At 41.2% G+C, this 26,505-nt stretch overlaps 2 protein-coding genes and 1 pseudogene across 3 annotated transcripts in view; 1 reads left to right on the forward strand and 2 right to left on the reverse strand.

Annotated features, from left to right (window-relative positions):
- EIF2AK1 (eukaryotic translation initiation factor 2 alpha kinase 1) overlaps positions 1-13,715 on the reverse strand; it is a 32,496-nt gene extending 18,781 nt beyond the window's left edge. The window contains exons 1-6 of the mRNA XM_025426229.3: positions 13,494-13,715; positions 6,499-6,657; positions 3,169-3,302; positions 1,988-2,025; positions 659-758; positions 47-127 (exon numbers count right to left, since the gene is read on the reverse strand). Of these exons, the coding sequence (XP_025282014.1) occupies positions 47-127; positions 659-758; positions 1,988-2,025; positions 3,169-3,302; positions 6,499-6,657; positions 13,494-13,611 (630 nt within the window). The 5' untranslated portion in view covers positions 13,612-13,715. The remainder of the gene's footprint in view (positions 1-46; positions 128-658; positions 759-1,987; positions 2,026-3,168; positions 3,303-6,498; positions 6,658-13,493) is intronic.
- A 4,075-nt stretch (positions 13,716-17,790) lies between these two features.
- Positions 17,791-26,505, forward strand: part of USP42 (ubiquitin specific peptidase 42) — a 72,386-nt gene continuing 63,671 nt past the window's right edge. For both annotated transcript variants that reach the window (XM_049111144.1, XM_049111147.1), the window contains exons 1-2: positions 17,791-17,930; positions 21,703-21,850. The gene's annotated coding sequence lies outside the window, so the exon portion shown is untranslated. The remainder of the gene's footprint in view (positions 17,931-21,702; positions 21,851-26,505) is intronic.
- On the reverse strand, positions 24,843-25,204 carry LOC118355026 (endothelial differentiation-related factor 1-like; annotated as a pseudogene).

Consider the following 26,505-nt stretch of genomic DNA (forward strand, 5'->3'; position numbering starts at 1 on the left):
GAACCCACTCAATTACTTAAAATAAATACACTTAAAAAAATCATACCTTCATACAATCTGTTTTAGTTGCACCATTAATCAGGATTTTTTTAATTGCATAATACTGACCATCTAATTTATTCCTGACCTAAAAAGTAGAAGAAAAGAAAAAGTATTTGTGCCATTAAATTCAACTGAATGGAGCAAATTAGTCCAACCTGAGCTTAAGATCCAAACTAGCTAAAAAGGTGAATTTAAATGAAAGACCAGGGTCTTTAATATGGTCAGGGAAGTCGACCAGTCAGTTCAACTAGAAGCTTCCAAACTGCACTGAGTCTCCAACTCCTAGAGACTCTAGGTCTGAAAAATGGGAAAGTCCCCCCCCACAAAAAAACAAACAAAAAACACATGAAGCTCAAAATACAAATGTACAACTTTCTTTAGTGATATATTTTTAAGTAAATCAATGTGGTTTCCAAAATCTGCCTAAACCACCAACATGGTTAGGAAAAAGTTAAAACCTGCCCACTTCCTTATAAATGACAAATTTTAAGGAAAAGTAAATATACATCCTTTCTAGGAACTTCCCTTGGAGCACTTTAAATAGTCATCATGAGAACAGCTTCTCAAAACACATTTATTCAGGGTAGGAGATCAAAAGGGATCTGTGGAAAACAACCTTGTACACTCTTCCGTATCCACCTTTGCCTAAGACAGCAAGCTCTTCAAATTCATTTAGGTAACGTGAAGTCTGTGCTTCAAAGGCTATTTCCCTTGATCTAAAAGTGAAATACAAACAACCAATCAATTTTAAAGCATGAGAGAACCATGTGCCTACCGTATCACTAACCTGTCAAACCTTACCAATCACTAAGTTGTGATTTGAAAAGGAGTCAAAATTTTTCATTCTCTAGGAAGAAAACTATTTGCTAAGCAAATTGACAGGTAATAAAGAGAGCAAGGGGAAAAAACAGATGACAAAGGGATTGCTAATCAAATAATCAAGTATACTACCAGTAATTAGTATCTAATTAGAAATTATCAGTTTTATTATTTATTTTAATTCAATTAGCTAACATGGTACATCATTAGTTTCAGATGTAGTTTCCAATAATCCATCAGTTGCATATAACATCCAGTGATCATCACATCACGTGCCCCTCCTTAATGCCCGTCACCCAGTTTCCCCATCCCCTTTCTCTCCAGGAATTATCAATGTTTTAAAGCAGGAGTCCTAAGGATAACTAACATGCTGATTAGCTGAGCTCAGTAATAAATTTACTTATATTTCTTAATGAGAGGGCACCTGGGTGTCTCAGTCAGTTAAGCATTTGTCTTCAGCTCAGGGCATGATCTCAGCAGGGAGTCTGCTTCTCCCTCTCCCTCTGCTCCTCCCCTGTTTGGGCTTCCATGTGCACACACTCTCTCCCTTTAAAACATAAATTCTTTAAAAAAATTCTTAATGATAAACTATTAGGGATCCCTGGGTGGCGCAATGGTTTAGTGCCTGCCTTTGGCCCAGGGCACGATCCTGGACACCCGGGATCGAATCCCACGTCGGGCTCCCGGTGCATGGAGCCTGTTTCTCCCTCTGCCTGTGTCTCTGCCTCTCTCTATCTCTCTGTGTGTGACTATCATAAATAAATTTTTTAAAAAAATGTTTTTAAATGATAAACTATTAATGAATTACAGATTTTAAACTAGCATTTCCTACATATAGCCAAAATTCAGTGTTGTTCCCCTGACAGAGACTGGGTATCAGTGCTCTGAATTAGGGGCAGGGCCTATGGAATCCACACAGAATGGGGGAGTGGCATAAGGGGGAGGGGAACGAGAAGTAAAGTAAATCTTAGAGCAGTAATCAATTTCTGAGAATAAAGCTTTTAAAATTTTCATAACCTACCCTAACTACATTATTTTTAACCCCAAAACTAATTTCTGATTAATTCAGAATCAGTTCTTAACCTTAATTTCTTTCAGTACAATCACGGATGTATCTAACACGTACCTGATCTTCTGGGTATGAGAATTATCTTCACAAGGATCCTAAAACCAGAAAATTCCTTTTAAAAGCATTTTAGGCAAATTTCATGGAATGAGGACTCTAACAAAATTCAATGTCACATTAATAATCCCAAATATTCAAATAATACTTTAAAAAAGAAAAACATTCTGGCTTTTTCAATATCACCTAGAGGTTTACAATTGAAAATGTTTGTCTTAGCCAAAAGATCACTACTAAAAAAGCTAGATTCTTACCATCCACTGATAAGGCTGAGAACTTACCAAAGAGCTCTGTCAGCAAAGAATTCTGACTTCACCTTCAAAATATATGCAGAAATAGACCACTTCTCACACCTCCACTGCTACCACTCAATCCAAGTCACCATCACCTCTTGCCTGTATGACCACCTGTCTCCCTGCCTTGGCCTTTCATTTCCTCTGTCTATTCTCAACACAGTAGTTGCAGTGATCCATTAAAATATAAATCAGAACACCTCATTCCTTGGCTCAAAATCCTGTAAAGCTTCGCACTTGACTCTGAGTTAAAAACCAAAGATGTTATGATGGTCTCAAGATCCTCCACCATCTGCCCATCCCAATGCCCTTCACTTCCCTACCTTTCCCACACGCTCCTCCTACTTACTCTCCTCCAGCCATATGGCTGCCAGGCAGCTTCCCAAACACACCGAGCACACTGCTATCCCAGGAACGACTGTCCTGCCTACAATGCTTTCCTCCAGATTGGAGCATGGCTCGTACTCTCAACTGCAGCTCCTGATTTCAGTAACTGGACACCCTGCCACACGTTTTCTAAGCTCCTTCTCCACTTTATGTTTCTCCTTAACACTTACCACCATGCAACACTCCCTTTATTTTTAATAGATTTTTAGGTTTCTATTGCTGACTGCCCTCCCCATCAGAACATAAGCTAAAAAAAATTAAAAATAAGCTCCATGAGAGCAGGTGCTTTTATCTGTTGTCTATTTTGTTTGCTGCTTGAATCCCAGCTCCTACAACATAGCCTAGCACACAGTAATCATTCAATAAATATTTGTTGAATAAACAAATTAAGGTCAACATTTTCATAAACCTGCATATAACTAGGATTTCATAATGCTTTAAAATACAGTTCTCCTGAAATTAAAATGCTTTTGTCATACACAAAGTTTGTATTTTAGTGCTTACCTGACGAACTCTCTCTTTAGCAGATCTCATTAAATGAGTAATAGCTCTGTTGTGATGTAGCCTCAATGAGCTAAACTCATCACTACAGGTGAAAGAAGACAGCAGCCCCATTTTGATAAAGGTCTGGCAAAGCACTAGAAAAAGAATATGGACATAATCAGAAAGGCCTTCAATAAAATGGCAATTTTAAAGAGACTAGAGAACAACAGCCTTTATTAAAAAAAAAAAAAAAAAAAGTGGGGCACCTGGATGGCTCAAGTCAGTTAAGCATCTGCCTTTGGCTCAGGTCATGATCCTGGGGTCCTGGGATGGAGCTCCAAGTTGGGCTCCCTGCTCAATGGGGAGCCTGCAGCTCCCTCTCCCACTGCCCCTCCCTTCCCCCCAATCGTGTGTGTGCATGCACGCACACACTCTCACTAATAAACAAAATCTTGAAAAAAAAAAAAAAAGAAAAACCTCTGTAAGAAAAGAGTTATGTTTATACATATTATAATTTGGGGATTAACCCTCCAATACAGAAGGAACACTCAGTACTCTGGGTGATCAGGGGCACATCTAGAATTACCTATTTGATACAGAGAAGTCATTTGTTTACCATGCCTGGTCAGCTGGTAAAGCACAAAGCTGTTTTTAAAAAGGCAAGAAAAAAATGTAGACTTACTAGTCTCCCAACATTCAAACACATCACCTTTTGTTGACAGGCAATGAAGTAAGAACAAAGGCAACAGTGAAAACATGATTAGAACTGACAACAAAAGTGACTTATTGTTTTCAACTGTGGACTGATGATCTCTAACCAACAAGGAGTACAAAGGGATGTGCACAGACCAAATACTAGGGGAAAGTCAAATCTGAAGTCACAACACCAAGCTGCTCAGAAAAAGAAGTTTCTACAGAAGTGCTTGGCTTTTATTTATTCAAGGAATACAGATACCATGGAGAATATTCTTTTTTTTTTTTTTTTTTTTTGAGCACTAGGCCAGAGGTCTTAGGTGACCTGTCGGTCAAAGCCTGGTGCATGCTAGTCTGGTCAGGAGCCAAACATGTCAGAGGACTTTCTTCAGTAGCTGGTTAGCTCTGACTTGTTAGCAACATACAAGTAGTTAATTGTGGGGTTAGCATTTTGGCACTCCCCCCCTCCACAGAGCTCTGTAGGCTCCTAAGGAGGAATAGAGATGTTACGTGGCACCTGATACTATAGTGACCCATTATAAATGGGCAAGGTCCTGGTAGTGTTACTGTGGAGTAAGCTCAGGCAACACACAGGAGCCAGAGGGAATCCAAGAATATTCTTTCTATATGGGTAACTTCATTAGATTATCCACTAGTTGAATAACATCAAAAACATTTTAGATATACTTTGTTTAAAAGTTCAGTCACTAAAGAGAGCACAGGATGTAATGAGCACTGAGTTTTGTATAAGACTGATGAATCACAGAACTCTACCTCTAAAATTAATAATACACTACGTGTTAACTAACTGAAATTCATTTTAAAAACTTTTTTAAAAAGAATAAGCAAAAATACAATTAGGAAGAATATGTTACAAAATTCTAATGATATAAAATTAGGTTAAATAAAGTGGGTAAAATAATTTACATAAGTAAACAAATAAATAAAAGTTCAGTCACCTACAAAGAAATCCAAAAATATCTTAAAATCAACAAGATTCAGATTTGCTTTAATTAGGAGCCAGATTACTACCCAAGTCATTACAATCTGCTTTTCTATACAATGAGCTCAATACAATAATGCCCAGCTACCTGTGCTCTGGAACCTACAAGAACACCCGTATTATACACTTGTATATTTCCCACGTCCCATCAATTTCATCAAAACACCAATCTACCTTTAAAATATTACTCTCTAAGGTCACATAAAGGTAGCTCTACGTTTGAGGATTTCTAACACTAAATAAGACTTGGAAAGACTTTTTTGGTAAAAGATTCTTAGAATCTGTGGTTGGAGCTATTAAAGAGGCCATAATGTTCTCAATGAGCTGGACCAAAACAACATGATCCATAATTCTGCTCATGTCTATGCATGCTCAAGTTTTTCATATATGTAACATATGGCAGGAATAAAAATAAACATTTCAAATACTGTGGTATAATAAAAAACATATTTGGTCTGGTTTCCTGAAACTCACATAGTTTCTAAAATTCTTGTGATTGCCCAAGGGCTGGGGGTACTAGGAACATCTTTTGTTCTAATATTTGGTCTTTGACTTTAGTTCCTGACACAAGAACTTCTAAGACCCTTGTAATCTCCAGTAATAACAGTGTTTTTTGTATGCTAATGAGATGAGTGGGGATCCCCAAGAGAACTTCAAAGGGGGACTTGTCACAAGAAAGACCAAGCCATGACTAGAAGTTTAGAGTTTTCAGCTCCACCCCTCCATTCTCCAAGGAGAAAAGGGCTGGAGATGGAGTTAATAATTGATCATGCCACCATGATGAAGACTCCATAAAAACCCCTCAAAAGGGATTCAGAGAGCTTCTGGGTGAGCATTTCCATACACCAGGAGAGTGGTGCACCCAACTCCATAGGAACAGAAGTTCCTGTACCCTGGTCCTCGCCCCATGTGCCTCTTTATCTGGCTGTTCACCTGTATTGGTCATCATATCCTCTCTTATATAACAAATCCAGAAGCACAAGTGTCTCCCTGAGTACTATGAGCTATTACAGCAAATTATTAAAACTGAGAGGGCAAGAGTGGACGCTTGATTGTGAACAATTTACAGCCAGGTCGGACACAAGTATGGGTAACCTAAGGACATGGTGGACCCACTACTTGCAACCGGCATCTGAAATGAAGGCAGTCTGTGGGACTGAGCCTTAGCCTGTGGGATCTGACATTAACTTCAGGTAGACAGTGTCAGAATTGAACTGAATTGTAGGACACCCAGCTGGTATCAGAAAACTAGTCAGTATGGGGGGAAAAAAAAAAACACACATTTGGTGTCAGAAGTACTCTGTAGATGAAAACAGTCTCCTATTCAACAACATAGACTGCAGCTGGTTCAAGGCTCTGGTCAAGAACTAGCTCAGAATGAATACTTACGATGTTCATTTGGCTGCTCACTGACTAAACCATGATAAATCTTCAAAAATTATATGAATGATCATGTTATAGAGACAAAACAACTATTTTTTCGTTAAATACAGCCAACTTCATGGTTATTAATCTTTTGGAGTTCCCAATGCATTCAAGGGATACAAACTATTAATACTCATTTCAAATGTTTATGTATCAGCTGCTTTTCAGACCCACATCAAACAACATAGAATTTTTACAAGGTTAATTTAGCAAGAGTTATTCTTACTAACATTTAAACACCTGTCTTGAACGGAGCGGGTTTGGTTCATGCACATGGCTCAAGTGCTCCAGCAAAGAGACGAGCAAGAGTTGGTTTGCAACTGCAAAAGGGAAAGTCGGCTGTTGTAGGGGTCCTTTTAATACTTGGAGTTCTGCTGGGACATCAGATTCTAAAAATTAAAAGAGGAAAAAAATGTTTATAAATGGGAAACATATCCCACAATGACAAAACAGCATCTTTTAATTAATGAAACACAAACTTCTGACATTTAAGGAAATAAAACACAAGAAATAATAGTTAAGCTGGGTGGGGTTAATCAAGATGGACTTTCCAGAATTGAGTGTTGAGTTGAATTCTGGAAGTTGGAAGACCAGCAGAAGGATACCATCAGAGGGAGGGTGAGAGTTGGTAGTAACGGTTTGTGCAAAGTCAGAAATAAACGAATGAATAAACATTCAGGCGAACTAGCGGGAACGGGATGGCTTCCTTCCTTTGAGAGGACAGTCTAGGCACCAGCACGAAGAAAGAAGTCTGGCAACAGAAAGAGGGTAAGGCAGGAGGCATGGGAATCATCAGGGGCACGTGCTGCGTGTGTGCCAGGTGTTCCAGGTGTTCCACAGAAACAGTCTCATCCGGTCCTCACAAAACGGTGGAAGGTAAGTGTCACCGCTCTCACTTTACAGATGAGGATACTGACCTCATAGAGCAGTCAAGGAACTTGTAAGCAGAACGATGCCCAAGTCCATCCTCTTTCTACTACACAAGACGAAGCAGATGGACAAGCTGGCACTTCAAACTGAAGGCTGTAAGTTCTCACTTACTGTTTGTTTCATGGATTACTGAATAGGCCAGTAACAGTAAGAAGGAAACATGTTTGAGAAAACTGTCTGGAACATGTAATAGGTAGACAAGAAGAAGCACGCAACAGGCAACAAGAACCTAGTATAGGAGGTAAAGGACAGAAACATGGAGGAAAGAACAGGTCCCAGAGATACTGAGAAAGAAATGTACTAGCCAATTACACAACACTAGGAGTGGGAGGATGGAGGTGCGAACAAGAATAAAAACTCTTAGAGGGCTGTTAGAGAAAAGATGAGACACTGTAAGCTCTCCAGAGCTGTGGACTCACTATATTGGAAATGCCCTGCAGTTAACAGGGACCATATATCCTATATCTGCTAAGAATCCTCCCCATTTAAAATAAAATAAAATATTCTATATAAAGGTCCTGGAAAAGTCAAAGTTTCCATATTCGGACCTCGTCACCAATTTCCTCTCTGACTTACAAGGTGACCAAAACCTTCCATATATGCAGATGTGCTATTCATTTTAAATGAAAACTTACTGAGTGTGGGGACAGGAAAGAATGAAAAATGTGCCCGTGTAATAACTTCTCTATGTAAAGACATCTTAAAATTAAAATATAGGGGCCTCTGGGTGACTCAGTTGTTTAAGTGTCTGCCTTAGGTTCAGGTCATGATCTCAGGGTCCTGGGATCAAGCCCCACACCAGACTCTGCTCAGTGGGGGCTCTGCATCTCCCTCTCCCTCTGATTGACACTCTCCCTGCTTGTGTTCTCTCTCTCTCTGTCAAATAAATTAAAAAGATTTTTTAATTAAAAAATAAAGTTAAAATATGAATCACAAATTGAAATATTGGGGCAGCCCAGGTGGCTCAGCAGTTTAGTGCAGCCTTCAGCCCAGGGTGTGGTCCTGGAGTGCCAGGATCAAGTCCCACATCGGGCTCCCTGCATGGAGCCCGCTTCTCCCTCTGCCGGTATCTCTGCCTCTCTCTCTGTGTGTGTCTCTCATGACTTGACTGACTAACTAACTAACTAACTAAATAAATAAATAAATAAATAAAAATTCAAATATTGCACATAGATCTAAGAAAAGATAGTAATATTTATAGAGTTCTTACAATAAAATGAAGCATAATTAAAACTCAAATAGGCTTAACATAACTAGTAACTAGTGACATATATGTATTAAAATAACTATGCTACCAAAATTTGCCATCAGACTGGTAACCATTTGAAGCCTGGGATACATGGTATTGTTATGAACACAGAAAAGCAGACATTTTCAATCACAGTGGGGTAAAGGTGTCTGCAACCTTTGGCAATAAATATATCATAAAATTCACAATATGCAAACTTTTGACTCAGCACGTCTAGTTTTTGAAAATACAAGAAAATAAAGCACAACATATATATATGTAAGATGTTTAGCATAACACTGTTTAGAATACTGAAAAGTTGGGGATCCCTGGGTGGCTCAGCGGTTTGGCGCCTGCCTTTGGCCCAGGGCGCGATCCTGGAGACCGGGATTGAATCCCACGTCGGGCTCCTGGTGCATGGAGCCTGCTTCTCCCTCTGCCTGTGTCTCTGCCTCTCTCTCTCTCTCTCTCTCTCTCTCTCTGTGACTATCATAAATTAAAAAAAAAAAAAAAAAGAATACTGAAAAGTTGCTAAATTATATACGTATAACAGATTATGCAGCTATTGGAAATGATGGTGTATAAAAAGATAATCATAAAAATAAATAAATAAATAAATAAAAAGATAATCATGAATAGTCTTATCAAGTCAAAGAAGCAAGCTATAAAACAGTAATACTAATGAAGGTGAGGCGAGATACCTTCATATAAACCAACACCACCTCTCTTGTCATCATTTTACCAAAATATATCAAAACTTTTTAACTTTATTTAATCCAACAAATCCTATTTCTATAAATGTAGTCTAAGGAAATAATCAGATATCAACAAAGATTTTTGTATACAGATGTCAAACCCAACATTATTTCTAATGATAAAAAAAAGAGAAATCTATTTTCCAAAAAGGCAAAGACTAAAATGATAATACAGAATGTAATGGTCTTAATGTTTTTGAAGGCTAATTTATCGCAAGAAAATGTTAATATAACATCACATTTAAAAAGCAGAACATGGGTGGGAATCCCTGAGTGGCTCAGCACTTTAATGCCTGCCTTCGGCCCGTGTGATCCTGGAGACCCGGGATCAAGTCCCGCATCAGGCTCCCTGCACAGAGCCTGCTTCTTCCTCTGCCTATGTCTCTGCCTCTGTCTCTCTCCTCTGTGTCCTTCATGAATAAATAAATAAAATCTTTAAAAAGAAGTAAAAAATAAAAAATAAAAATAAAAAGCAGAACATGGACAGCCCGGGTGGCTCAGTGGTTTAGTGCCGCCTTCAGCCTAGGCCCAGATCCTGGAGACCCCGAATCGAGTCCCACGTCGGGCTCCGTGCATGGAGCCTGCTTCTCCCTCTGCCTGTGTCTCTGCCTCTCTTTCTCTCTCTCTGTGTGTGTCTCATGAATAAATAAAATCTTTAAAAAATAAAATAAAATAAATAAAATAAAATAAAATAAAATAAAATAAAATAAAATAAAATAAAATAAAATAAAAAAATAAAATACAGAACATATGGTGCCTCAGTGGCTCAGTCAGTTAAGTGTCTGCCTTTGGCTCAGGTCATGATTCCAGAATTGCACATCCAATTCCCTGCTCAGTGGAGTGTTTGTTTCTCCCTCTGCCCCTCACCCCACTGTGCTCTCTTTCTCTCTCACTGTCTCTCAAATAAATAAAATCTTTTAAAAATAATAAAACATAAAAGGTTTATCATACTACTATGCTCACAATTTAAAAATACATTTATTCCATAGCTACATAAATGTACAGACAATACAAAGAATAAAACAGCAACTCTCTGCCCTCTCTGTTTCCGATAATGTATCAACAGAATTTGTACAACAAATGAAATTAATGAATATGTTGTTTTACAATCTGCCTGTATGATCCTTAGTATCTAGGCATTTACCTGGCTTACAGCAATTCTCATTAATAATAGTAAATGAATACACCAAATTGTTAGCAGTGAGTCCTCTGGGATGTGAGTACAGGTGACTTTCCCCTCTTTTTCCTTTATTTATTTTAAATTTTTCAAATGATATTTCTAAATTTTTATCTTATTTGGACAAACTCAGAAATTTTTAATCCATTTATGATATCTCTGACAAAGTTTTAAATGCAAAACTCAGCAAAGAAATTTTTGCTAGGTATGTCAAAATGTAAACAGTAATCTCTGGGCGATGAGATTGTGGTTTTTAAATTTGCTTCTTCAGGCTTTTCTATAATTTCAACATACTTTGTAATGTGAAAAAAAGTTTTTTAACACACTGAATTGTCAACAGTGGTGACATTAAGGTTTGGAGGGTTTTCTGCTTTTCTATGCTCATACTTTCCTATGTTCTACAACGAGAAAATCCTACTTTTTAGTAAGAAAACAAACAAACAAAAAGAATGACCAGAGTCAAATGAACCAACTAAACCAAAAAAATGGCATCTTTACAAAAGAGCAGTGGACAAACACTCAAACGCAGGAAGACATAAAACTTCGGAAATGAAGTCTGAAGCAGAGTGCTTCCCATTCAGTCCTGATCAAGTAGAAGAGGAAGAGCAAAGTGGCTAATAAGAAAGACGAGGTCAGGCCCTCTCATAAAAGAAAAAACTTGATGAGATCCTAGGTGAAGTAAGAGATCGACATTTCTGCCAATTAGGAGGGGAGGAGACAAAAAGGAAAGGGATCACCTACTTCAAGCTTCTCAGGAAAGTATGATCCAAATAAATGGTCCAACATTACATAAGGGAGGAATGTGGAGGACTACTCTGAGGTAAAAATTCTGAAAAACTCAGGGATGCCTGGGTGGCTCAGTGGTTGAGCATCTGCCTTTGGCTCAGGTCGTGATTCTGGGGTCCTGGAATCAAGTACCACCATCAGGCTCCCCACAGGGAGCCTGCTTCTCCCTCTGCCTATGTCTCTGTGTCTCTCATGAAAAATAAAATCTTTTAAAAATTCTGAAAAACTCCTATCAGATAAAAGGAAAAAAAAAAAAATGAGCCTGGCAATGGGCTTACTGTTGCTCTCCTGCTGCTACCTGCTATTCCATAGCGGGAAAAGAACATACAGGAACTCTGATCAAAGTTAGTCCCTACGTAATAGACTGACAAACACAGGTTTTAGAGTTATATCTAGGCTTTGAATTTTGACTCTAAAATAAACTGGCAAAGTAACCCCCTCACATCATTCAGATGACCTTCGAGAAATCAGGTAACCACTGTTTCTACATCTACTAAAAATGAAACTACATTTTTTTTCACATAAAAAGATAAATTATAAAAAGGAAAAAAAAGATAAATGTCTGGGTATTCCAGGCCTCTTTGAAGAAAAGGTAATATGTAAACACAAGAGTATTATTTGTAACCTCGTAAAAGGACATTTTTCAAAGCTTATCTAGATCACTCCCTTCAAGAATAATCTTTCCTTTGCAGAAAGCCTTATCATAATGTTACAGCAAAGACAGACTTGCATGTTTACAGCTGGGGCTTTTCCTTTGATATAACACTTCCCATATTATTGAGCTGCCACAGTACACCGGGTTTCATGTGAAAAAATCAGTTCGTTAAAAAAAAGTTCCCTTAAACCTGTCCTCTGTCAATGACCTACTTAAATTACCACCAGTCTGTTTTTGCTTCCCTGTAGATTGAAGAATTATAGACAGTATTAGCGGTGAAGATCGAAGGACTTAAGGAATAAATTAATCTTTTCAATCCCTTGCCCTTTCTAATCCATCGCAACATGTTAATATTTGTTTCATGCTGCAACTGAGTGTATTCCCTGTAATCATCCTATGCAAACTACCATAAAGTAAAAACCTCCGTGAATCGTTATTCATTCTTCATAGCACAGTTTAGTTTTAAAAACTGCCAAAACATGGAACACCTGGGTGGCTCAGCCAGTTGGGCGCCTACCTTCTGCTCAGGTCATGATCTCAGGGTCCTGGGATCAAGTCCGGAGTGGGACTCCCTGCTCAATCAAGAGCCTGCTTCTCTGTCTCCTTCTGCCCCTCCTCTGCTCTCTCTCTCAAATAAATATTTTTTAAACTGCCCAAACGACTGATTAATTAAAGATCTATGAACTTTCAATAAAATCCTGGATACTCTGGTTAGAGTCAATGTTTTAGGTATCCCTCACTTTATGCAGAATAACTTGCCTGACTTAACTCCGTATCTCCTAGTAACCAAAAGCCTCAAAAAAAAAAAAAAAAAGCAAACAAACAAACAAACAAAAAACCTTGGGCATTTCTTTTCTTAAAACCCAAAAGACGGGATCCCTGGGTGGCTCAGCGGTTTAGCGCCTGCCTTCAGCCCAGGGCATGATCCTGGAGTCCTGGGATCGAGTCCCACGTCGGGCTCCCTGCATGGAGCGTGCTTCTCCCTCTGCCTGTGTCTCTTATGAATAAATAAAATCTTAAAAAACAAACAAGCAAACAAAAGGATGGGACGACTCTGCTGCTCAGTGGTTGAGCGTCTGCCTTTGGCTCAGGTGGTGATCCCAGGGTCCTGGGATGGAGTCCCCCATCAGGCTCCCTGCAGGGAGCCTGCTTCTCCCTCTGCCTATGTCTCTGCCTCTCTCTGTGTGTCTCTCTCATGGATGAATAAAGAAAATCTTAAACACACACAAACACACACACACACGGATGATTTCCATAGCGCCCCACTATGAGAGGTCTCTAACTCCCTCATCACTGCATCAAAAGAGAAGCTACAAATTAAAACGCTTAACCCGAACTGTTGAGTGTATAAGTCTGCAAAGTCCCCTTCTAGTAGTACAAAGCTCATTCTCGTCACCTAACAAAAACCACAACGCTCGCGAGCTGGAAAGCAGCCTGAGGTTAATCTTAGCACGTCCGGAGCCGACTCGGCAAAGAGGAAACCACGGAACAGAACCGTAAACAAACGAGTGGGTCGCGACACTCTTCAATAAATGTCTACCTTACCCAGACCGCCCTCCCGCATCTCCCCCTCGCACTGCACTCGTGTCCGGATCCAGCCGAATTCGCCCCAAGCTCACAGCCGCCCTGCCCGCCCGGGAATGAAGGTAGACGGGTGCAAGGGGAGGGCGGTCGCGGCATTCCAGGTCCCTCACCATCATACTTGGGGTCCGAGCCGTCGGCCGGGAACTCGATGGCAGGAGGCGCAGGCACAGCCTCCGCCCCGTCGCCCTCCGCCTCGCGCTCTCGGGCACCGGAGCTGCCCCCCAGCATTGCCCGCCGCCAGCCCGCCAGCCTGCCAGACTACCAGCCCAGCGACGCCTCTCTCGAAACCAGCGGCGCCCGCCACCGGATCCGGAAGTAGCCCCTCGCGCAGCGGAAGACCCGCCCCGGCCTCCCGCGCGCCGCTGGCGGAGGCGGGCCCTGCCGTAGGCCCCGCCCTTTCTCCCTCTCCCAGGACGGGGCAGAGGGAGAGAGGGCGGATCCCGCGCGGTGCGCCCCTCGGCGCAGGCGCGCTGGTGGGCTGGTCCTCTGTGGCCCGCGGCGGTCCGGGTGCGGGCCCGGGATGCGCGCCACGCCCGCGGGGGCCTGAACCTACGGTCCCGGTCGCTCTCGAGACATCAGCACCCGCACAACAGGGGTCAGAGCGATCACATCTCATGCTAAGACTTGGATGCTCATGTAAGAAGCCCGTGTCTACAGATTCTCATCCAAATAGATGCTCTCTGCAGATGCAACGGTGACTGTCACTTGTTTTTCAAAAAAGGAAAAACAAAAAAAGCAATAAAAGCATCTACAAGACCTATCTCAACAAGAACTGAACCTATTTTAGTCAACCGTTAAAACACTACAAAATGTGTAATACCACTCCGGTTCCAAAGTGAATCCAACCTAACAGAAATTCGCTGCTTTTAAGACTGAACTTTCTATTGAAATGATTTCAAACCTGAGACCAAGTGATCCCATGGCCACACTGCATCGACTATGATTTGGAGCCCTTGGCTTCAAAAAATCCTCTGCCCTCTGGAAACATCTCTGATTACTTGGTTACCAACACAATGCTGTTAGAAATAATTCTTAGATTCTAGATCCGATAATACAGCTGGAATAAAAAGCCTTTCAGATTTTGCGTCTCAACCCCAGTGGCATGTGCAAAAGTGGTATTGCTTAATTTTATTTGAATAAAGTTTTCTTATAAAATCATACGGGATGAGTTCAGCCTGATAGAAGCAATTTGGAATGGTTCATCCAAAGATTAGGGATGCCTCTTCACCTGCTCTGTTGATGGGAAGAATACAGGCTCTATGGAGGGTGGTTTCTCTATATGTATCCACAACTTTAAAAATGCAAATACTTTTGACTCATCAATTCTTTCAGTAATTTATTCTAAAGAACAGGTTAAGAATAAGCAAAAGTATTCAGCTAAAACTATTAATTGCAACACAAGTTATATAATACCCAAAACAAAAAGACAATATAATTCAGTAAATTATAAACATCCATGCAATGGTACACTTTGCAACCAATAAAAACAATAGTATGCAATATCCAGTTCTCCACTTTCCACCACCACCAGAATGGAGAAAACAGCAAACCCATTCACATGGAAATATAAATGAAGGCAACATTTCTAGAAGACAATACTCAGCTTATAGTGAAAATTTTCAAATAGTCATACTCTTTAATCCATATACAGGAATATATACAATGGAAATAATCAGAATGATGAAAAAAGGTAAATCTATAAGAGTGTTCATCAAAGTGTAGTTTATAATAGAAAAGCACTGGAATAAATCCAAATTCCCAAAAAGAAGAGTAGTTGGGATACACCCATGCAGTGAAACTTTATGCAACCATTACAAAACTTGAGGGTGAGAGTGGGGGAAGAGCATATTTCTCTCTTGGCTTTCATGGTATCACACAATTCTAGTTTTTCTCTATTTTACTGACCCTTCATCTTAGGATTCCTTTCTGGATTCTCCTCCAAATGCATAATTCTGTAGCGTTCTTGTCATGTCACTCCAAATTCTCTCAGGAGATAACCACATGCATTGCTATCACTTTACATAGTATCTCTAAGCTGACAACTCCCAAATGTATCTCTGTAGCACAGACTTGTTCTCTTGAATGAACTCAAAAGCATCTCAAATTTCTGAAAGCAAACTCACAATATTCCCCCTAAAATTTGTTTTCTACTACCTCTCTTCATTCAAGTAGCATATAATCCACCCACTTGTCCATGCCTAAAATGTGAGAGTCAACCTTATTCCATAACCAGACTATATCTAGGCTGTCCACAAATTAATTAAAAATAGAAACATGATATAGCGTATAAACATGCAATATTAAACATGGAGTTAACTGGAAAGGACCCCAAATGGCCAATAAACAGGAAAAGATGCACAAATTTCTCTACGTACAGGTAATGCAAATTAAACAGTGAAATAGTTTAAGATGTCAAACTATTATATTTTCAAAGTTAATCTTTCACACCAAGTGTAGGTGAGGATGTGGAGGAAAAGAAGCTATCATACATCACTAAAGACCTACTTAGTGGGCAGCCCCGGTGGTGCAGTGGTTTAGTGCCGCCTGCAGCCCGGGGCGTGATCCTGGAGACCTGGGATCGAGTCCCACGTCAGGCTCCCTGCATGGAGCCTGCTTCTCCCTCTGCCTGTGTCTCTGCCTCTCTCTTTCTGTGTCTCTATGAATAAATAAAATAAAAAATCTTTAAAAAGAAAAAAGACCTACTTAGTGATACTGAGTAAAGTCACATGGTGCATACACAAGATCCATTAATTTAATTTCCATTGAGGTTCCCTTTGGGTATTTCTACATGTGCCCAAAGATAGGTATATTATGTGTATGTCCTCATGTCTTATCATGAACATTGAAAACAACAGCATAAGTTGCAGAAGGTTTTATGATAGTAATCATAATAAAATAATAATTGCTGATATTTGCCGAGTACTAGTCAGCTCCCTCACCTGTTCTTTTTTTTTTTTTAAGACTTTATTTATTTGAGAGAGAGAGTAAGCGAGCATGAGTGGGGTGAGGAGCAGAGGGAGAAGCAGGCTCCCCTGCCAAGCAGGGATCTCTATATGGGGCTCAATCCCAGAACTCCAGGATCATGACCCGAGCTGAAGGCAGAAGGCAGACGCCCAACCCCTGCTCAACCATCTGAGCCACCCAGATGCCCCTCTGTCACCTGTTCTAAGTGCTTTCACAAATATTAATTCATTCAATCCTCAATACAAATTTACAAGCTAGGTGCTGTAATTATCCTATTTTATAGTTGAGAACATAGATGTAAAAAGAGCTTTTCAATAAACACCTTGCCTGAAGTTGCACTACCTGTTGTATTTGGGCAACCAGGACGTTTTTCACATATCACCTTTCACTGCTCTCTACTTTTTTTTTTTTTACAACAGCTTTTTTTAAATTTTCTTATTTATTTATGGTATTGTTCTGCAACATGCATTTTGTTCTCCACTCCAAAATACGTCCTGGGGAATTTCCAATGTTCGTACAACAGTATTCCATAACTGGGTATTCCATAGTTAATCCAGCCATTCCCCTAACTGAAGGGGAAATTAGGCGTCTCCAATAGGTCAATATTCCAGACAACCTGAAAAACCGCCTCTGTATCCAGTTTTTTTACAGGGACTTCTGCCACTAGTAGCTGTGATTTTAAACACAGTCTTTAACCTGTGTCTCAGCTTCTTGGTCGAGAAGATTCTACTACCACCCAACCTTACGGGATCGCGGTAAGGATTAAACCCGTTGATATATGTATGGCCAGCTCGTTTTAACAGTCAGCAGCGTTATCTTCTTTGATTAGGTCCGATCCTTTGGTCTTGGCTCTTAGGAGACTGGACTCTAGCTTGCATGCGCTGAGCGTGACCTTCCAAATCAGAGTTAAGTCTGAGGCTGGTGGGAGTGTCTGCCTCCGACACCCTTTATTCTCCCGCTTTAAAGTACGATTTTCTGATGGTTTCGGCTTCTCTTTCCAATGGTTAACCGGGGTGAGCTCCACAAGCATCCTCCAACATCCTACTCTTGGTCCACAAGCCGTTCCCTTTACTGGGATATCCAACCTGGCTGCTCGCCACCACGCCCGGGGCCCGAGCCCTCTGCCGAGCCGCCCTCCGCCACGCGCTCCCGAGTCCCGCAGCTACCTCCCAGCACCTCCGACCGCGCGCCCCGGCCGCCGCCAAAGGACCCGGCAGCGAAGGGCTTTCTAAATCCGAACGCGCGCCTTTCGCCACCGGATCCGGAAGTATCTCCTCGCGAGGCGGAAGACCCGCCCCAGCCTCCCGCGCGCGGCTGGCGGGGGGCCGGCCCTGCCTGAGGCTCCTCCCCTCCTCTTCCCAGGAGGAGGGGATGGACTGGCCCGGCGCGGGCGTACCCCTGGCGCAGGCGCGCTGGTGGACTTGGTCCTGGGGCGCTGGCCTGTGGGGCGTGGACGGGGGTTCCTGCCACGCCCCGAGGGGGGGACCCCAGCCTGCGCCACTGGACGCCCCTCTGGGCGGTCTTCGACAAGGTCTGAAGCTCCGCCTGATGATCACAGCCAATCTCGGTCTTCCCCCCAAGAAGTAAGCAGTTTATCTGTCCAGCATCCTGGTATTTATATTGATTAGCACACACGTGTATATATAGGTTGCGGATCAATACACAAAATACCATATCGTAAGGTGGTAAAACACAGACTCTAAGTAATAATGTGAGGATATATGTGTGGGTACATATAACTATATATACATATATGTAAATACACGAAATATACTTTTATTATACATAGGAATACATGTGCTTATATGTGCATATATACATATGATTGTATTTATATACACACAAACCTCAATAAATATATTTATTTATATACTATGCAACTCCAGCCTATAAAAATTTATTTATTTATTTTAAAGATTTTTTTCTAAGGTTTTATTTATTTATTTATTTATTTATTTATTTGAGAGAGAGAGAACACAAGTAGGTGAGCGGCAGAGAGAGAGAGAGGAAGAAGCAGACTCCACACTTAGCAGGGACCCGGGAATCATGACCTGAGCTGAAGGCAAACGCCTAACTTCTGAGCCACCCAGGCATCCCAAGATTTTTTAAGTAATCTCTAAACCCAATGTGGGGCTCCAACTCACAATCCTCAGATCAAGAGCCACATACTCCACTGACTGGGCCAGCCAGATGCCCCAAAATATATAAATATTTTATACGTATACGTACATATATATACATATGTAGTTATGTTCGTATATACATACACATACCCCTACAGAAAATACATATTATTTAGGATTTGTGGGTTTTTTTTTTAAGATTTTATTTATTCATTCATGAGAGACACACAGGGAGAGGCAGAGACATAGGCAGAGAAAGAAGCAGGCTCCATGCAGGGAGCCCAATATGGGACTTGATCCCGGGACTCCAAGATCATGCCCTGGGCTGAAGGCTGGTACTCAACCGCTGAGCCACCCAGGGATCCCAGGATTTGTGTTCTTATTGCCCTACAAGATGCAACTTTACATATCGACCTGCAACTTACTTTTTTCTCTGGCTCTTTGAGAACCCTCCCCCTTAAAGTAGGTCTATTCTTCCTCCTCCTCCTCCTCCTCCTCCTCCTCCTCTTCTTCTTTTCAGTTTGTTTCATGGTGTTCCTCAACTGGCCTATTCAGAGCTGTTGTGGGAGTGGTTAGGAACCAGTAGGAAATATTTTAGGATCTCTGGCAAAGGTGGTACTGGTGGGTTAAAATAGTTTCTTAACTTCCTGCCTCATTTTCCTAGCTGTAACATGGAATTATTAATGGTACCAAACTCCCAAGTTGGTTGTAGGTCCTCATGAGTTAAGGCATATAAATCACACAGAAGTACTTGATCCTTTGTATCTTTCAATAACTTTTATTCCTTGTTTGTATTTTGCCTTGTTAGAGATGATGCTTTCAGCTTTCTCCCTAAGGATGTTTGATTCTTTTTTTTTTTTTAAAGATTTTATTTATTTATTCATGCGAGACACAGAGAGAGAGGCAGAGACACAGGCAGAGGGAGAAGCAGGCTCTCCATGCAGGGAGCCTGATGTGGGACTGGATCCCGGGCCTCCAGGACCACGCCCTGGGCCAAAGGCAGGCGCTAAACCGGTGAGCCACCCAGGCATCCCAGGACGTTTGATTCTATCTGCCAGACATTAAAGGACATCACTCAGACCAGGAATCACGAAGCCCAAGGAATGGTCTCTCCTTCGGTCTTCCTTTTTTATCCAGCCTTACTCTGCGATATATATTTTTCTGAGCTGAGGAGGCCACCAGGCTCTCCAAACCCTCACTCCCACATCTGCTGTTCCACCTGTGTTCCACACTGCCTGCTCCAGCCCCCATTTCACCGGGTTCTTTGCTACCCATCTTTCTCGTCTCCTTCGCACCTCTTTCCCTTCCTAACCTGACAGTGCAAGAACTCTTGATGTCTGACCAATCATTTTTTTTCTCTCACTTATGTGCAAACTCATAAAGAAGACCCTGCAGTTAAATGTGTTAATGAATGAGTTTATTGCTCAGAGGAACACTTAAAACATTTTAATGCTGGAATGACTCCTCTTAATAAATTCTTAACATAAAAGTGTAAGGACACGTTTGTGAAAAGGAACTTCGTATTATTTATTACCTACCCGTTCCCGGTAGCTGTACAAAGTAGCTTCTCCTGGAGCAAACACATTAAATTTGCTGGCTAGGAATCTTAGAACGAACCTCTAAAGTTTTACACTGTTGAAATTTTTTTTGGTATATTATCTTTTATAATTACCTCTAAGCATTTTCTTTGTTATGCTCACCAATGCCTTAAGGGTGCATTTCTGAAATCAAACACTTGCCTTCTCAAGGTTAATTTAGATGAATAGAGTGAAAGCCAAAACAAAATCAGATCTTTGGCCAAACAAAATTTTTATTAATAGTACTATACAAGGAATATGTAAACTCTTCTGGAAAAAATTAAAACATTGCATTTAAGTCAAGTTCCATTTGACTATACTCTAGCCCATCTTCTTTTCCCTTTTGAGAATTAAGCGCTTCTCATTTTCTATTTGTCCAAATCTCTTTCTATTCATTTACATGCATAGACATATTCCCATAGAAAGCATATAATATTTTGGACTTTAGTTTTTGAATTCTTATTACATATTGTATGTATTGTTCAAAAACTTGCTTTTTCAGTCAATGATTTTACTTCAGGAACTTTTTTATTCCTGCCTTTTAAATACTAACATGCAGAGCTTCTATAACAGAGTTGGACACAGTTGAAGAATATTTTCAGATATACCAGGAAAGATGGATTTGTATTGCCCACGATGCCCTCTTTCTGACTACCATTGCCACCTTTTATGCCAATGACTCCACCCCATTCATTTGCCTGGTGGCACTTTCCTGGTTTTATTTGTTTTTAAACCATTCTCTTTTCATTTTTGGTAAAATGGGCATCTAATTCTCTCTCATAGTGTTTTTTAACATAATTAATGAGTTAGCATGTGTAAAGTCATATAGATTATATAGAGGGTGTACCTTGTATACAATAGTATCACAATAGCATATGCTATTAATATATTATTTGATTAGCTCTAATGTACTTATTACCTTGCAAGCAACTCTTGGAGACTTCATCCCATCACAGACACTGATTGACAACATTGAGATCAGAGAAACCATCCCGGTAATAGCGAAACTTCTTTAATTCTTTATTGTACTAAGCTGAGACATTTTTCAGAAAGAGTTATGGATTTTCTCCAACAGCTCCTGAAGATAATCTGCATACTGAGCTCTTTCTTCCCTTACTGTCTTTTTGTTAAGATTTTATTTATATTTGAGAAAGAAAGATGGCAAAAGAGCATAAGCGGGATGTAGGGGGAAAGGGAGAAGCAGACTCCCCACTGAGCTGGGAGCCTGATGTGGGGCTTCATCCCAGGACTCTGGGATCATGACCTGAGCCAAAGGCAGATGCTTAACTGACTGAGCCACCCAGGTGCTCCCCCTTATTGTCTTTTATTTCAGCCTTTATGTATGCTGTCCTGTCTACCTAGAAAATCCCCTCTGTCTCAAGCCCCCATTTCCAGTTTTACAGTAAATCTGTGTATGTACAGTTTAATGCTGAGGAATATATGTTCTGACACTAATTGTGACATTATGAACAAAGTAATTAACCTCTGATCTGTAAAATTGAAATATTATACCTACTTCATAGTCTTGTTGTACACAATAAATGAATTAATATATTTAAATCATAAAGAAGAGGTGCCTGCGGCATAGGAACCTCTCAACCATTTGCTGGTATTAATAACTGTTCCTAATGATGATTCTTCATCTTTGCTCCTAGGAGGCTGATCTTTCCTGCCACCACTGGGTGACATCCGCTCAGATACTCTGACCCTGGTGGTAGTGTTCATTGGTCTTTTGCCATTAGAACCCAGGCAGAAAGATTTCTTCTGCGAGTGTGTGATTTTGTGTCTTCATTACTCATTAAGGTGAGTTAGACATTATGCTTCCCTTCTCCCCTGGTTTTCCCCCCACCCCCACACCTCTCCTGGAAACCTAAGAACACAAATGTTGAATGTGGTATGGTAAAGTTAGTGCAGCCACAGGAGGAAACAAATATGAGGCTTGGAAGGAAGAAATCTGTTGTACTCACAGGTCCCGGCGGGGGTGGGGGTGGGGCGGGATCACCACATGCCATGCAGGGCCACAGGGGAAGTACCAGGTGTTGGTCAGGTGGCAGAAGACCAGAGTGAGGGGGAAGCATGAGCCAGGATCTTTTTTTGGGTTTCTATTCTGCATGGAGTCAGCAGTTTAGGATTGGCTAGTTGGAATAATTCCAGGAGGCTTTGGGCTATAGGGGTGGTCTCTAGTTGTCTGGTACCTAGCCCTGGATGATTTAGGGCAGAGGAAATATTGGCTTGTATGTTATCATTAGATAAGGAGGTGGCTGGGTCTGTATACTTGGGATTGGTTGGTTTGCACTGGTTGATCAAGCACTTTGCTATCTTTAAGATTTGGCTATCCCAGCCCTGGCAGGGACATTCTCTACAGGCCAGCAAGCTTTTTAAGATGTGAGAGCATTATAAGATATAGACAATTTAAAAACAGGATTACTAAATGCATATCTGGTTCCTTCTGACCAGAACATTCCTCTGCCTCAGCCCCACTTCACCTGACTTCCTATTACTTATCACTCAGGTCTGTAATGAAATGTGATGTGTTGCATTTACACATAACGTATTACCTCCCTCCCTTTGTATTAGTTTGCTAGGGCTGCCATAACAAATTACCACAGACTGGAAGCCTTAAGTAGGATAAATGAATCCTTTTACAGTTCTGGATTCTGAAAGCCCAAGGTAAGAGTGTGAACAGGGTTGGTTCCTCTGAGGCTGTGAGGGAAAGTCTGTTCCATGCATCTCTCCCAGCTTCTGGTGATTTGCTGGCCATCACTCATGTTCCCATGGCCTATAGAAGCATCACCCCAATCTCTGCCTTCATCTTCACATGGTGTTCTCCCATGAGAGTATGTCTGTGTCCGAATTCCCCCTTTTTATAAAGACAGTCATTGGATTAAGGCCCTCATTAAGGACCTCATTTTTTAAAAGATTTATTTATTTATTTATGGGAGAGAGAGAGAGAGAGAAAGAGAGAGAGAGAGAGAGAAAGGCAGAGACACAGGAGGAGGGAGAAGCAGGCTCTATGCCGGGAGCCTGACGCGGGACTTGATCCCAGGACTCCAGGATCGCTCCCTGGGCCAAAGGCAGGCGCTAAACCGCTGAGCCACCCAGGGATTCCCAAGGACCTCATTTTTAAAGAACTTGATTGCTTCTGTAAAGACCCTGTCTCCAAATAAGGTCCCATTCTCAGGTAGTGGGAGTTAGGACACCAACATATTTTAGGAGGACATGATTCAGTCCATAATGCTCCCCTCACAGCTCTCCCTTCATCCCCCTATGTTAGGGCCCTCCATTCTGCACTTTCCTAGTGCCTGTATCCACACCCCAGAGCCCTAAGCACACTTTATTGTAGATGTTACTTTTTAAAAAAAATATTTTATTTATTTATTCATGAGAGAGAGAGAGAGAGAGAGAGAAAGAGAGAGAGAGAGGCAGAGACACAGGCAGAGGGAGAAGCAGGCTCCATGCAGGGAGCCTGACATGGGACTCGATTCCAGGTCTCCAGGATCACACCCCTGGGCTGAAGGTGGCGCTAAACTGCTGAGCCACCTGGGCTGTGCTAGATGTTACTTTTTAGAGCCAATTCTACTTCTTTCCTACCCAAATATGTCTCTGACTCCTCATTTTTCTCTGTGTCATACACACACTTATATGCTCAAGGGACACACTTAATGGAAAATTGATGAGTGAATAAAAGCGTGAACTGTTGGGGGATTGGGGAGAGAAGATCGCTTGTGTGCATAGCTGTAATCATAATTTAATGTTTATAGTCCAGAGAGCCATTTACAACATTTTCACTAACTTCCGGAAGGAATCCTCTTGGGATTCATTACATTACACTCATAACTTAATTAACAGGTTTTATATATTTAGTTTATAACCAATTTATTATGTTCAAGGAAGAATCTCTTTGCAATCAGTTTTATCACAGTCACAATCTAATTTGGGGACACATGATACTGGTTCAATATTGAGTTATAACCCTGGCATTTGACATGTTTCCCTTGGTTATGTTTGATCACATTCTTCCTGTGAGTTATTTCAGTTTGTTATTTATTATTTGCTATTTGTTTCAGCTACTGTGATGAGAGTCACTGCTCATAACATGTTCTGAGTTGTTCTTGTTGATTTATGGAGATCATTTGATTTATATATGTGTCTTTTTAAAAAATATTTTATTTATTTATTCATGAGAGAGACATACACAGAGAGGTAGAGACACAGGCAGAGGGAGAAGCAGGCTCCTGGCAGGAAGCCTGATGTGGGACTTGATCCCAGGTCTCCAGGATCATGCCCTGGGCCGAAGGCAGCACTAAACTGCTGAGCCACCCAGGCTGCCCCTGATTTATATATGTATCTTTTTTTTAATATATATATGTGTCTTTTTAAATCAGCTAACATTTTAGACTCTAATTGGATTTCTATTGATTATATTGATTCTCTCTCTCATTTTATTTTTATTCTTGTGTTTCTACATTGGTCCAAAACACAAGAACCATATGTAATCATTATGGTAATAACACACATTATGGTTTTATTCCTGAATAGATAGAAGTTATTTTATTTATTTACTTACTTATTTTTTACTCTGCAAGGTTGTTTGTTTGACACCAGGTATGGTAGGGAGGGTTCCTGGGTAGGGCTAATGCCCCATGTTCCACTCAGCCACGTGAAGAGACCCATGCTAGAGCTGGTGGTCAAGGGCAACCAGCCAGATGAGATCAGAAGGAACATACTGATTTCCAGGCTTTGTGTTCATTTTGCCCTTGGCCCCTTTTTTGGTTGGCTTCCTAGTATCCTACCCCTAGAACTTGAAGCCAATAGCTCTTTGAATTTTGCCCAGAACTTGGTTTTTAGGAATGGCCTGTCCACTCTTGTAGTCCACTATGCCCTGAAGCTTTTCATTGATTTTCATCGCCAAGTCTTTCTGAGTCAGCCCCTTGCTCTGCTGGCCCTGCTGGATCACCTTGCCCACCTCTAGGGCCACCTGATAATGATCCAGCTTGGCCATAGTCTTGGTGATCAAATGCTGTTTGTTCTGGTCAGCAGCCCATTCTTGGAAATCTCCACATCTTCTCCTCATCTCTGAGATGCTAAGATGGCCTGCTTGGATTTAGGGCCCTTTCTTCACAGGACTGTCACCATGTCCCAGTTGTTCTTGGCCATGGCAGTCACGTAGGTCTGGCTGTCCATCTGGTGGCTCCGGGGCAACTGCTCGAGAACTAGGCCTGCAATGTTCCTTCACTGCTTGGCTGCTTCCTGATAGAAGTTATTTTAAATTTAAGATGTTACATGATCCTTTGTATGGTATGTTTCCTCTCCTTCCTTTGAAAGTTCATGCCATTATGCATCACCACTCTTTTCTGCATTTGTCTTCTGACTTCCATATCATCTCCTTATGTTCATGGGAAGGCTACAGTCCCCAACTCTGTTTTAGCCATCCTTCTCTTCAAATGAAATGATCACTCTCAATTTTAATAACAAAACAATGCAAAGTCACTTTGGTGTGTATAGTTTCCACAATTTTCTCAAGAAAGTGGGGAAAATGGTGTATCAGAATTAATGGCTCCTTGAACTCTCTGAAGACTCCCAGTGACCACAATTCTCATATTTTGCATGTGTAACACTTATATATTATGTCCAAGCAAAAAATTAGCATTAAAAAAATTCTTAAGAGTGATGTCAGCAAAAATGGTAGAGTACAGATTTCCAGGGGCTCTTTCTCCCCATAACACTGAAAATCCCCCTTAACACTGAAAATCCTGGTAAAAACTGTCAGAATCAACTTTATCAAAACTCTAGAAGATAGTCAAAGATTTATTTTTTTAAGATTGATTGATTGATTGATTGATGAGAGACACAGAGAGAAAGAAGCAGAAACACAGGCAGAGGGAGAAGCAGGCTCCCTGAGGGAGCCCAATGTGGGACTCAATCCCGGGACTCCAGGATCACGACCTGAGCTGAAGGCAGACACTCAACCACTGAGTCACCTAGGCGTCCCAAGTCAAAGGTTTATGGCCATGAGGCAAATGCTTAATCATGAGAAAGGTCACTGAAACCAGCGGGGATGAGGATCTGGCATTTTAACTTAGTCTTACCCCATCCTTTCCCAGTGCAGCAGCAGTCTCAAAGGCAGCCACCATTCCCAGTGTGCACATCTAGTCCAAAACTTCAGGAGACTTTGATCAAGAAATTCTGCTGGTCTGTTTCAACTTGTCTATGGGTCCTCTGAAGAGCTGACACACAAGGGACCTGCTTTTGTTCTTCCTAATCCAGAACTCTCTCAGGGTGGAAAGATGCCCATGGCTACATGGAGGATGCTCCTGGAAAAGAATGAAATCCAAATGCTGTCTGGGGCAAGAAATAATGGTTGAGATAAATAATAGACATTCCGAAAGCTGGGGAGGAAAAGCTAGAGAGTGAGAAACTTTGGTGAAAAGGGCTTTGAAAGACTCCCACACACAGTG

Source organism: Canis lupus, chromosome 6, assembly GCF_003254725.2.
Source record: "Canis lupus dingo isolate Sandy chromosome 6, ASM325472v2, whole genome shotgun sequence".
Classification (NCBI taxonomy): domain Eukaryota; kingdom Metazoa; phylum Chordata; class Mammalia; order Carnivora; family Canidae; genus Canis; species Canis lupus.